The sequence below is a fragment of the Cydia pomonella genome, chromosome 3 (assembly GCF_033807575.1).
Source record: "Cydia pomonella isolate Wapato2018A chromosome 3, ilCydPomo1, whole genome shotgun sequence".
Classification (NCBI taxonomy): domain Eukaryota; kingdom Metazoa; phylum Arthropoda; class Insecta; order Lepidoptera; family Tortricidae; genus Cydia; species Cydia pomonella.
Genome location: NC_084705.1, coordinates 22532570 through 22544710, shown reverse-complemented (window position 1 = coordinate 22544710; position 12141 = coordinate 22532570). Strand labels below are relative to the sequence as shown.

At 34.4% G+C, this 12141-nt stretch overlaps 1 protein-coding gene across 6 annotated transcripts in view; it reads left to right on the top strand.

Annotated features, from left to right (window-relative positions):
- The window catches only part of LOC133516310 (dorsal-ventral patterning tolloid-like protein 1), a 134532-nt gene that overhangs the window by 99326 nt on the left and 23065 nt on the right, over nucleotides 1-12141 (top strand). Inside the window, exon 4 of one of the 6 annotated variants that reach the window (XM_061849178.1) lies at nucleotides 7899-7970. The exons of the other annotated variants lie outside the window; for them this stretch is intronic. Within the exon in view, the coding sequence (XP_061705162.1) occupies nucleotides 7899-7970 (72 nt within the window). The remainder of the gene's footprint in view (nucleotides 1-7898; nucleotides 7971-12141) is intronic. 6 annotated transcript variants of the gene reach the window in all.

Below are 12141 nucleotides of genomic sequence, written 5' to 3'. Positions count from 1 at the left end.
TATTGCAGTAACCAAGGATTTGTGATTGATCCACGTATTAATCTAAGGAAGTATTTTATGATTGCAAGTTGTCTTCGTACCTCAAGACTTTGATGACCTACCATTCCTAACACAAACTGCGTAGGATACATATAGGGATAGTAACCATGCTGCTTCCAGTACAAGTACCTAACAAATGATTTCTGAATCTTTTCAATGAGAAGTATGTATTTTTTTTCGTGTGGGCACCAGACAATATAGTTACTTTCCAACAGGCTACGTACAAAGGCATTATATAACAGAGTAATGATTTGGTGGTTATGAAAATATTTGGATTGACGTACTACGAAACCGAGAGCTTTTCGCGATTTTTTACAAATTTGAAGTACATTTTGATTAAAAGTTATTTCAGTGTCAAAGCATGTACCCAGGTCACGAATAGAGTTTACATTTTGTAAGTTTTGGCCGTTTAATGTGTAGGATCTAGCAGTGGTCTGAGACGTTCTTGAATATGTCATTACTGCACATTTACTAGAGTTAGGGTGTAAGCTATTAATAACACCCCATCGATAGACGCTATCAATATCCATTTGGAGTTTACTTACATCAGATGGATTTTGTATGGACATAGCGAGTTTGACATCATCGGCAAACATCAATATCATCGAATGCTTTATGTATTCTGGAAGGTCGTTTATTGTTATTAAAAATAGTAATGGTCCAAGACTGCTACCTTGACCAATGCCCGAAGTGACGGAGTACTTTTCGGATTTAGCCGTATTGTACATAATATATTGCTCGCGTCCCGATAGATAATTGGCAAAAATTGTTAATAATGATTTAGAGAAACCAGACCTGGCCATTTTCTGCAATAAAACATCACAGTCGGTCCTATCGAAAGCCTTTTGGAAATCTAAATATATTACATCCACCTGCTTTTTTTCGTCTAATTGGTGGGAAGTGTATGTTACAAGGTTAAGAAGATTGGATGTAGTTGATCTATTTTGTAAAAATCCATGTTGTGGGTCAGTAAACCACCCCCGTAATACTGTTTGGATATATAACTAACAAGTGGTAATTTACTTAGTAAAGTGATATAAACTTTACTGTTATTTTTAGAAAACTTATGCTATTCGTACAAGTCACAATAAAAGTATAAGAATAACTTTTCCGTTTTGGAATCTCTGAAACCAAACTTTAAATTGTAATTTCTTGAGGACTACATGTAAGGAATTTACTAATAGGGGTTTTCGTTTCAGCACGTTTACAGTTGCCTATTGGTTGGACTCTGGTCGGACTATTTTCTACACTGTACGTTTGTCTTTATGTGGCCTTATTTTCTGGTATCCTTTATTATGTTTAACTTTACCTCCTTGAGTCTATGCGAAAAAAAAACAGAATATTTTTTATCGTTTCCGATAAGTAGTAAGATATAAAACAACAGCGAATAATGTTTTGCCTTCAATAGGAAATATTAGCTATCGTTATTGTTTAAGGCGGCCTGAAAAGCTTCCCCCGTCGCTCGGGGGGCATACTTGCCGTGCCACCCGAGCGCTGGGAATGCTGGGGTCCTCTTGCCTATTAGGGTTATATTGCAGATCGAATGAATTAAAGTACAGTTGTACTTACTACTTATAAACTTACCGTTAGAATACCGTTTAAAATATATGTAATCCAAGATTCAATTTCTGAGAATAACGCGGCAGCGGATGATTTATCTATTTCTTATATTAAGGGAGTCATAAATGGACATCAAATGCCAACCAAGTCGATCCCTGCTGCAGGCGTATTATGGATGACTTTATCCACGTGGCATAATAACCGTCACAACACCGCGGGATCGAAAGTGACGGCAACCGTTTTATTTTATCACACTGTCACGTAGACCAAAACGGCCATCATATCCGTACTGTAGCGCTAAGATGGTCGGCTCTTTATCATTTGTTACCATGCCTGTCACGTTCTAACAAGTATATAAGCGCGAAAGTGACGGGCGTAGTGACAAGCGATAAAAATGGAACCATCATGCTGCTACTGCTAGTGGCTATATGTTCTAATAAACCATTTGAAAATGCTTCAATTACATTAACAGCTAAAGGTGAATCGCTTCCCTAGAACCAAACAGGTCAAAATGCAAGGGACTCGCAAACAAATTTTCAACATTCCATATAATCAAAAATGTAAGTGAGTAAGGTTGCCAGAGCTCAACGAGGGTGCTGAGTGTTAGGGTAGGCAACGCGCATGTAACTCCTTTGTAGTTGCAGACGTTCATAGGCTACGGAGACTGCTTACCATCAGGCGGGCCGTATGCTTGTTTGCCATCAACGTAGTATTAAAAAAATCAAATCATGCTACGGATATATATCTCATCATTTGTTTTAAATCCCAGCGGGAAACGTAAGCCGCAGCAAGAGAGTATTTGAAAAGTTCTGAAGGAGCTTTTAGTCTTGCAACAAGACAAATATAATAAAAAATAATCACCGAATAATTGGGCCGAATACGAACATTGGAAAACTTGCCAAAGTACCTACCGAATAATTACCGAATATTCAGTCCATTTCTAATAATTGAACTTGGCTAAAAATTACTTACTATCCTAACTGCGTTGTCCGTGTGTTGTTTCCCGCTGTCACCGAACATGTAATATCTCGTTATTGTTATTTTTCACGTATTTTCATGTAATACTGCTAATTAATTATAATATACTTCGATAAATAAACTTCAATTTGGCTGTATATTTTACATTACAGTACATTACATCTGCCTATCTCTCACTGTAATCAGCACCTGTCCAACAACCCCAACAGTCCCTAACTGTAACTTAGTAACTTGATACAGTTTGCTCTACAATATTATTGGCTTTAATTAACAGTCTTATCGCGTCACAATAAAGCTCATTTTCGATCTCCATTCGGCGCAGTTCATGAAGAATATCTAACTCATGATGAATCACCGTTTCTATTATTCAAGCTCAAATGAAACTTATCCGAAAGATTATTAATTATTGCTGAATCGTTTTTGTTCAATCAAGCTAAATTCTTATGAATAGAACAATGAAGATAGCTACTTTGTTCAAATTAATTATAGAAATAACAATTCGTTTAAGATAATATTTAACTGTTAACATATAATATCGATACCTCCTAAGTATACTGAGGCAAGTTACATTAGACCGGTTCAAAGGTACAACGGAACGTAACTTCCTTGTTTGTTAATGTAGTTCCATAAAATTTTGTCGCAGTTTATGATATAAAAGTATTTACGTCAAAATTAGACAATTTTTACTAAAATATTTGATTAAAAGTAGAATTGTACGTTATTTAACTATCAAAACATTGAAAATTGATTAAATAATTGTAATTTGAATTGTTATTATCAGCTTTTTTACCACGTCAACTTAGTGAGTGGTATCAGTATGCCACAAGTTTTTAAATCGGTGGAATAAAAACGTCGTTTTGAGTAAGTGTGTTGAAAAAAACGTAAAATCATATAATTGTCACCTGCCTCAGTATGCTTAGGAGGTTTAGATATATTAAATCCAAAAGTACTGAATATTATTCTTATAATATTTACCCAAGTATACAATTACTTGAGTAAAAATCGCTTATAATAAATATTGCACCATCACTTAAGTAAAATAAAATTAGGTAACAACGAGCGGTATTAACTTATCATTAAAAAGCGAAAAAAGCGATTGGTATCTAATCTATAGATACATACTTACAATATAACTACGTCTTCAATTGAATTTTGAATGAAGAAGAAGTAAGCTGCGGTTAGCGCAATGGCAGTGACAATATTTCTGTGCGTATTTGAAAAAAAACAGCGGTCGTGGAAATACCTACGGCTGTACAGGATGTGAACAAAGTTGCCCGCGCCGGAACCACTGCCGGGAACCGCGCGCTCTCACAACACTACCAGAAGGTGCTAACAATTAGATAGGTACCTACTAATACTTTTGGAGCTATTATGTGTACCTAAAGGCATACTGCTACTCCTACTGTGGAGCTAAGTAAGCAAGAAAGAAATGGCATTTATTCCATAAAGCACACATACATAGGACAAGAAGATGAAAGAAATAAGATAAAAAGATAATGATAAGAACAACAACACAAAGAACTATACTTATAAGCCGATTGCACGGATTTAATTTTACTTGTCAACTTGGTAAAAACTTACTTTACATCCTAATATATATCTAAATTATAAATACCTAAACAAGTGAATGCAGGAAATAAATAGGTGTTATGTGAGAGAAGTAGATTTTTTTTTGTTTGTGGGGACGGAAATATTATAAAGTATGTAACTTTACTTTTGAGTGACATTAACGTGAGACACTTCATTCGGTTCTTGTCTGTTTTAATTTATTTGTCTTTTAATTATTTATATAAGAATTCAAGCCTTGGCGACCCTCTACATCTCTAAGGATAATTTAATATATATTTTTATATTTTATCTCTGACACTTAGAGACTTATACATCTCTAAAGAATTTTAGTATTTTATGGTTTTATTTTTTTATCATAGTTTTTTTTTGTGTAATTTGACATTTAGAGACAGTATACATCTCTAATAAAGTATTTATTATTTCATAGATTCGATATTTGTAATTGTTTTTTTTTTTTTTAATTTATTGTTTGTAAAAATGGACATGTAAAAGTGCCCCTGTGGCCTATTTGCTGAATAAATGTTTGATATTTGATATTTAGTAGCCCGCTCGGACCGGATGGGCGGCATGCAAGCAACTAGGTTGGGGCTCAAAGGATCCAATGTTATTAAGTATCGCTAACTTGACAATGCTCTAAGAATATGACATACTTCCTCATTAAGGTGACATTTCAATCGAGAGCCAAAATTATGCAATAATTATATTAAGTTTGCTCGATAATAAACATTCTATGTAAACCCAGCTGAGTTTAATACGATTTATAAAACTATACTTTTAATCTTCTAGTTGAGGAAACGAGTTCACTTACAAATAAATCTATACAAGTTGTAACAAAAAATAGTGGGGATCCGTTTAAGCCCATTCGGTACATTATATCGTATTCTGATTAAGAAAAAGTAAGGGCAATTTTTTTTGACGCGAATTTTTTTTGGCGTTTGTGTGGAGGGCTGGCCGACTTGGGCGACCTGCGGATTCCCACTTTATTTGTTATAGCCTGTATATCTAACAAAAGGCATATAGATACGAGTAAGTTTTCGAAAATTAAAATTGGTATATTTGTACTGTTTTTGTATGTAATAGCGTCTTTTATGCACTAAAACCAATAAAATAAAATATGTTTAAATAGTCGAACGGCCTTCATTTTATTCTCATTAACAAAGAGGCCACCTGCAGCCAGCCTCAGCCTTAGCCCCAACTTGGCCCGAACTCTGTCCAAGTTCACTCGGTTATTTATAAATTGTTGCCAGTTTTAACTTCTTGATACTTCGCGCGCTACGTAAATTTATACCCGAAGTTTGAGCTGTCCTTTATCATACATATTTCAACATATTTCATATACTTGAAAACTTTAAAATTTCTAAAACACTGAAAATACCAAAATTAAGTATATCATTTTTTTAGACGGGTATGTAGCAAATTTTAAGGATACTATTATGTATTAATAACGTACGTTGCGAAAATAAATTTTTTAATACAGTTGCTCAAAAAGTGCTACATTACGTAGCTGTTTAGCGTGCGGAAAGTTGTATTTCGCGAACTAGTGCTTTTTACTTTTCCACTTGTTCCAATTCATGACTGTTAATGATATTATATATATATATATATATATATATATATATATATATATATATTATCATCTGTATATTGATGAGTGTTAATGATAGTTTCCTTTAAAATTCGTAATCAACTTAAAAACCTACTGTTAATGTAAAAATAATAAATATAAGCATATTTCATATTTTATTACCTCTTCATCATTATAATACGTTTATTTTTTAATATTTAATATTGAAAAACCGTTCTTAATAAGTTGTCTGAATGGAACGGAATAGCTGCCGAAACGCCTGTCAAACCAGAGGCGTTTTTTTACTGCAAGAATGTTTTAAGTTTCCAAAGGCATATTTTTTTCGTATTGTTTTCATACAATTTAAATATACGATACACACATAATCGTTAATAACGATACTTAGGTAATAATGGTATAATATTTTATATTTACAATTGTTTCTGTCTTATAGAACATGCATAAAAAAGTACTTGTTGTTTTTCTTATTTTTTCGCAACTGTATTAAAAAACGTCGTTCGATACACGTGCAGAAATGTCATTCTTCACTCGTCCCGAATCTTGCCACGAGCCGTAAGCGAGTACTCGTGAAGTAATGACATACTTTCCGCACTAGCATCGAAATGTACTATTTTAATACAGTTGCTCAAAAAGTGCTACTTTACGTAGCTGTTTAGCATGCGGAAAATTGGATTTCGCGAACTAGTGCTTTTTACTTTTCTACTTGTTCCAATTATGACTACTTATTGATGAGTGTTAATGTTAGTTTCCTTTAAAAGTCGTAATCAACATAAAAATCATATAGTTAAACGGGTATTACATTAAACTCAACCAAACAATTAAAAACGGTGACATATCAATGTCATTTCGAACATCGATCGTTCGAGATAGTACTTACGTTTTGCAAATGTATGAACTCGTACTAAACATTAATCAATATGTCCTTGTCATAGGGCCTTATCAAATAAAAATTAATTATTGATTATCTCCTAAATGGAGTTCATAAGAATACCGGTGTCTTTGAGAAAATTACTTAATTTAACCTCAGGGATGCACCCTTGAAATTAACGGAAATAAAAATAACACAGTGTATATTGCTTTGATGCATGGGTCCCATATATGCAGCGTGCATTTTTGATATCATCGCATAATGACAGGGTAGTTAGTTTAGGCCTTAATGAACACACTTTCATAGGGTTTATAAAAAATGGATGACTTTTTTTTTTAATAATTCAGCAAGCAATGTATCACAACTTTATTTTAAATGAAAACGTTGCATTTAGTTACGCGACGTCACAACTGTCAAAAGTGACCATGATGTACGAAATACATTGCTGCTTGAAAAAAAAAAAAAATTGAAGTATGCTCTGGTAGTTAAGACTAAATTTAATAAAACTTTCAGAACTGTTTTATAGCACTAAAACCTACTCGTACAGTCAGATGCAGAGAAACGTGACCCCCCTGCATAGACTGATTGTATGCAGGGGGGGTCACGTTTCTCTGTATCTGACTGTACGTCTAGTTTAAGTTTGCGATTACATCAAAAATACACACTGTAGACATTTGACCTTCGAAACAAACTGGATCGACTGATACCATTAACAAAGCTTGTAATCTAGCCTATTAATTATATTCTAAATTAAAACTTCAATTATTTATAATAAAATGCCAGCGTGGAATTAAGGAATAAATTACAAGGTTCCAACCAGATAATTAACGCCTTGAACCGAGCAGCCTACCATCCAAATGGCACTTAGTGATATATGGTATTAAGCTGATTAAGCCATGCAATTTCATCGAGCAATACTTATCAAATCAACTGAACTGGTTTAAAAAAGAATCACCGGTTATATCACGTTAGCAGTTATTTTTTATTTATTTATTTTATTTTTTACAAATTTATAGTTTTCAGGTTTTTCCCTGTAGGTACTTGTATTGTAAGACGTACTTGCCAAATTTCATAGTTCTAGGTCAACGGAAAGTACCCTTCCACGCGTTCCCAAGATAAAGAGTCTTGACACACTGACGGATGGACGAACATCGAAGTGATCTTATAAGGGGTTCCGTTTTTTTCATTTGAGGTACGGCACCCTAAAAAGATTACAAATAGTAAAAAACCGTAATGCCGAGTGCAGTAATCGGTAGGTGGTCGCGAGCGGCATTCTAACGTGATGTTGTTTCTGTGCAGTGGTCGCGGGCGAGTCGCTGGAGCTCTCGAGCAGGTCCGCGCTCGCCGACCCTTCGCCTACTAAACTTCCAAGTACGTTTTCCATAAATAATTATCTAAAACGCTGTAATAAGATCTCTTACCTCAAACTTGAAATGCAAACTTTTTTTGTATAATAATAATATTTTTTCTCAATAGTTAGATATAATCACCGCTTTAATGATACATGCTAGCGATCATAATACGGTACTTATTAACGGTGAAACATAAATAAAACTGTTAAGGGTTATCCCACAGGCAACTCAAATTAATACAATTTAACAAGATAATGACAGGTTAATTAATGTTGGCCGAATAGTCAAATATCTGGAGTTCTTCTGTGAATGTCCGTTACACTTAATTGCTATTGTGATTTCGCCTTTAAATCTAACAAAGAGATCTTATTATAGCGTAAAATTGAATGCTCCCTCCACCACGGCACACTGCACGAATGATATTACTTTAAGTGGCACACGCACTAATTAGATGTCCTTTGTTGAAAAAAAAAAACGTATTATTCTCTAAAAGAGAGGTCGCAGATAGCTTTAGACAATAGCTTTAGTAAATAATTTCACCTGTAACGTATTAACATTACAAGAACTATAGATTTGGCATTGTCCTCGTCGTTTGGTAGCAAGGTGGACGTAAAGGAAATGGAAAATATCATTACAATATTTGGCGGGCCGCCAATACGTAGGTACCCCGGCGAGATACCTATCACACCATCCCATTTCGATAAATGTTGCCAATTGTCCGCTTGTTCACCTCGTATTTTTATAGTCCTTTAAAAACGAATGGCATTCGAAAATAAAACGGGCCATTGTGTTACATATTCTTTTGTTTAAACACCCCGTACCCAGCCTTAGCATGATGGCTTTGTCATAGATTTAGCCTGCACAACCAGCAGATAATGCTTGACTTTTGAATTTATGATGTATACTTTCGTGAGTCTGGTTTACCTACGTACGAGTATATTATCAGCAGCAGATCCTGCCCGATGGGTTGTGTATTCGCAGTGTACATATGTTCAGTGGAGTACGCATATCGCAATTTTTTTAAAACCGTACCTCATTATTTCTATTTTACCACACCAGCTCGTAAAGTTTCTTTATTCTTGAAAAACTGGTGAGAAAGTTGTAATTTACCTACAAGAGTGACAAAGTAATTCGATCATAATTATAAGTTGTTAACTGGAATTAGAATTGAGTTTCAAGTGATTATTTTGAATGCTAATGTTTAATGACGTTGGGTTTCATTTGTAATGGTTTATAGTTAGTATTTTTCTCCTGTTGGTGTAGTGAAAAATGTTGTGTTTTACTCGATCTTGTTCTACTCTCGGGCCTTGAAACCCTCGCAATGCTCAATATTCCACATTTTGAGATTTTCACTTGCTCGAGTATATTAGGACGAGGAGTTAAACTACAATTGGCCTACTTGTAAAACAAATAACTATATATTATGCAGCAAAATGTTTAAGGGAAACATATTATAAGTTATGATTAAAGTAAGATTCTAAATATTATATTAATAATATTAATCTACTACGAAAACGCAGATACTTACGAATTTTACTAAAAAAAATACCTATTTACATTGTTAGATGGTCGCATCCTCAAATGTTTATGTTTTTATTTCGACGACAGTAAATAAGTTCCTAGATAAATATCATGCAGCTTATTAAAATAAGATCCCGTCGAATTGGAAACCTTCTTCGAAATATTGTAGGCGGGTAAATACAATAATTTACTATGTGAATATATAATATGATACTGTAGGACCAATCGTGAAACCGGAAAAAAAATTACTCTCTCATAAATAATTAAATATCAACATCAGATCAGCGAAAGTGTATGAATATGCAATTTTTTTGATATTTCGGGTTTAGACCCATAGTTAAAGTTGCTCAGTATGACCTTTGAGTGGTGTCCTATCGTTTGGCCAAAAGATGTTTAGCAAATTGACACTTGGCAACCAACTACTGGCAAAATTATATTTTAGCAAATCATTTTTTTACAACAATATTTTTGACAAATTATTCTTATTACCAAATAATTAACTAATAAAATTTCATTTCATAACAGATCTTTTTGACAAATGATTATTTAACAACAAAGTTAACAAATAAATCTATCATTGGTCAAAAAATGTTTGCTATAATGTATTATTTGACATGTATTTCTGTACTAATAAACTGTAAGCGAGCCAGACCTGTCGGGGCAATGCGACTCGGATAGGTTAGGTTAGTTAGCTCCCGCCTTAGGCTTCGAGGTTATTTTTTTTTTTAACAACGCGAAAAATGTAAGCAACGATTGCTCTTGCAACTAAGTAACTTACCTCAAAATAATCTGGCCCAAATGAAAATTGCAACCATGCAGAATTATCTATTCCCTCAAAGTTTGGTGAATGTATAAATTTGCTAAACATATTACTAGGTGACATGAAAAATATAAAATTGATACTTTGTATTTTGACATATTGTAATAATGTATTATTTACTAAATGATTATTTGTCAAGTGACTTTTTGTAAAATGATACATTTGCGGGATAACATATTTGCCAAATAATACTTTGGTGAAACGTTTTTTGTAAAATGAAAATTTGCCAACATTGTTTTGGTTAAACATTAGTGAACCCCTTTGAGTATATACACACAAGCACACACATCCAAGGCTCGGAACTGGTTTATAAAATACCGGTACCGGTAAATACCTACCGGTTTATTTCGATTCTCATACGAACTTTAATAAGAACGCGGACGTTTTAAGAACTTTATCGTAAATTTGTAACCTAATAAAACGGTTTATTCGACGAGTGACGAAACGGCCGGCCTGGTGGTGTGTCACGTAAACATAAATACCGACATAGGAAGAAACTGGTTTTTATTGCTCCAAACCGGTTAATTTGACAAGAACTGTTCTCATAAAAAACGTTTTTTCAAGCGAAACCGAAATTAAAAGGTTTTACGCCAAGTACGAGTACATGGTGACAGTTTGGAAATTTAACCGGTTTCCGAGCCTTGTTCACATAGTAAATGATTGCAGGTCATAAAAAACAACTTATATACTGAAGCAAACCAATACTACTGAAATGATTTGCTGTCATTGCAATAAGTAAGTTAGTTATTATTAATGAGTGTATAGATCGTATCATATACGAATTAAGGTTAGATTCGAAGGTTAATTAGGAAATCGGAAACCAACATGTGATGAAGTGAAACTGCTGATGAAGACAAGAAAACGATGATTCTATTTTTATTAAACGTAATTATATGATCTGGAAAATATTTCGGTTTAAAATATATAGATACATTTTCCATAACCCGAAGTCGTAAATCCCGAAGAACTTGCTAATCGAGGCGCGCGCTTAGTGGAGTTTTAATGGACGCTCAAACAGCTCTGAGTAAACTCGGCGCGATTCTGAATTAAGCCAATGACCACTTTTATTGACAGTTTTCACTGTCATTCGTCGAATTATAACACCTACTTGAAAACATGCAACTACATTGGCCCAGCACTAGAAGTAGCCTGTCTCGCAACAACTGGGTGGATCAACAATTTCTTGTCGTTGTGTCCCGTCTGCCAGGGGACAAATGTAGCATAGTTTGTTAGAAGACATTTTGAAACCCATTCTACCAACAAATTGAATGGCCCGTTATGGAAAGTGCTTATAACTCCCAGAAAAATGCAAAAAACCGGCCAAGTGCGAGTCGGACTCGCACAGGAAGGGTTCCGTACCATTATCTATAAAAACGGTCACCCATCCAAGTACTGACCCCGCCCGACGTTGCTTAACTTCGGTGATTGGATGGGAATCTCGAGATATAGAAATATTTATTTTATTCTGTTTTTAGTATTTGTTGTTATAGCGGCAACAGAAATACATAATCTGTAGAAATTTCAACGGGCCAACTATCACGGTTCATGAGATACAGCCTGGTGACAGATGGACGGACGGACGGACGCGGACGGACGAACGGACGAACAGACGGACAGACGGACAGACGGACAGCGAGTCTCAATAATAGGGTCCCGTTTGACCCTTTGGTTACGGAACCCTAAAAATTTTGAATTGAAATTTATTTATTTATTTAATCGTTTGGCGATATAGTCACATAGGCAAAATTATACATATACAGCATTATTTATAAGGCAAAATCCAAGTTTTGCAACCATTGCACAGCATCGGGCATGAATTGAAATACCATAAAACGACAATTTTAAGGGT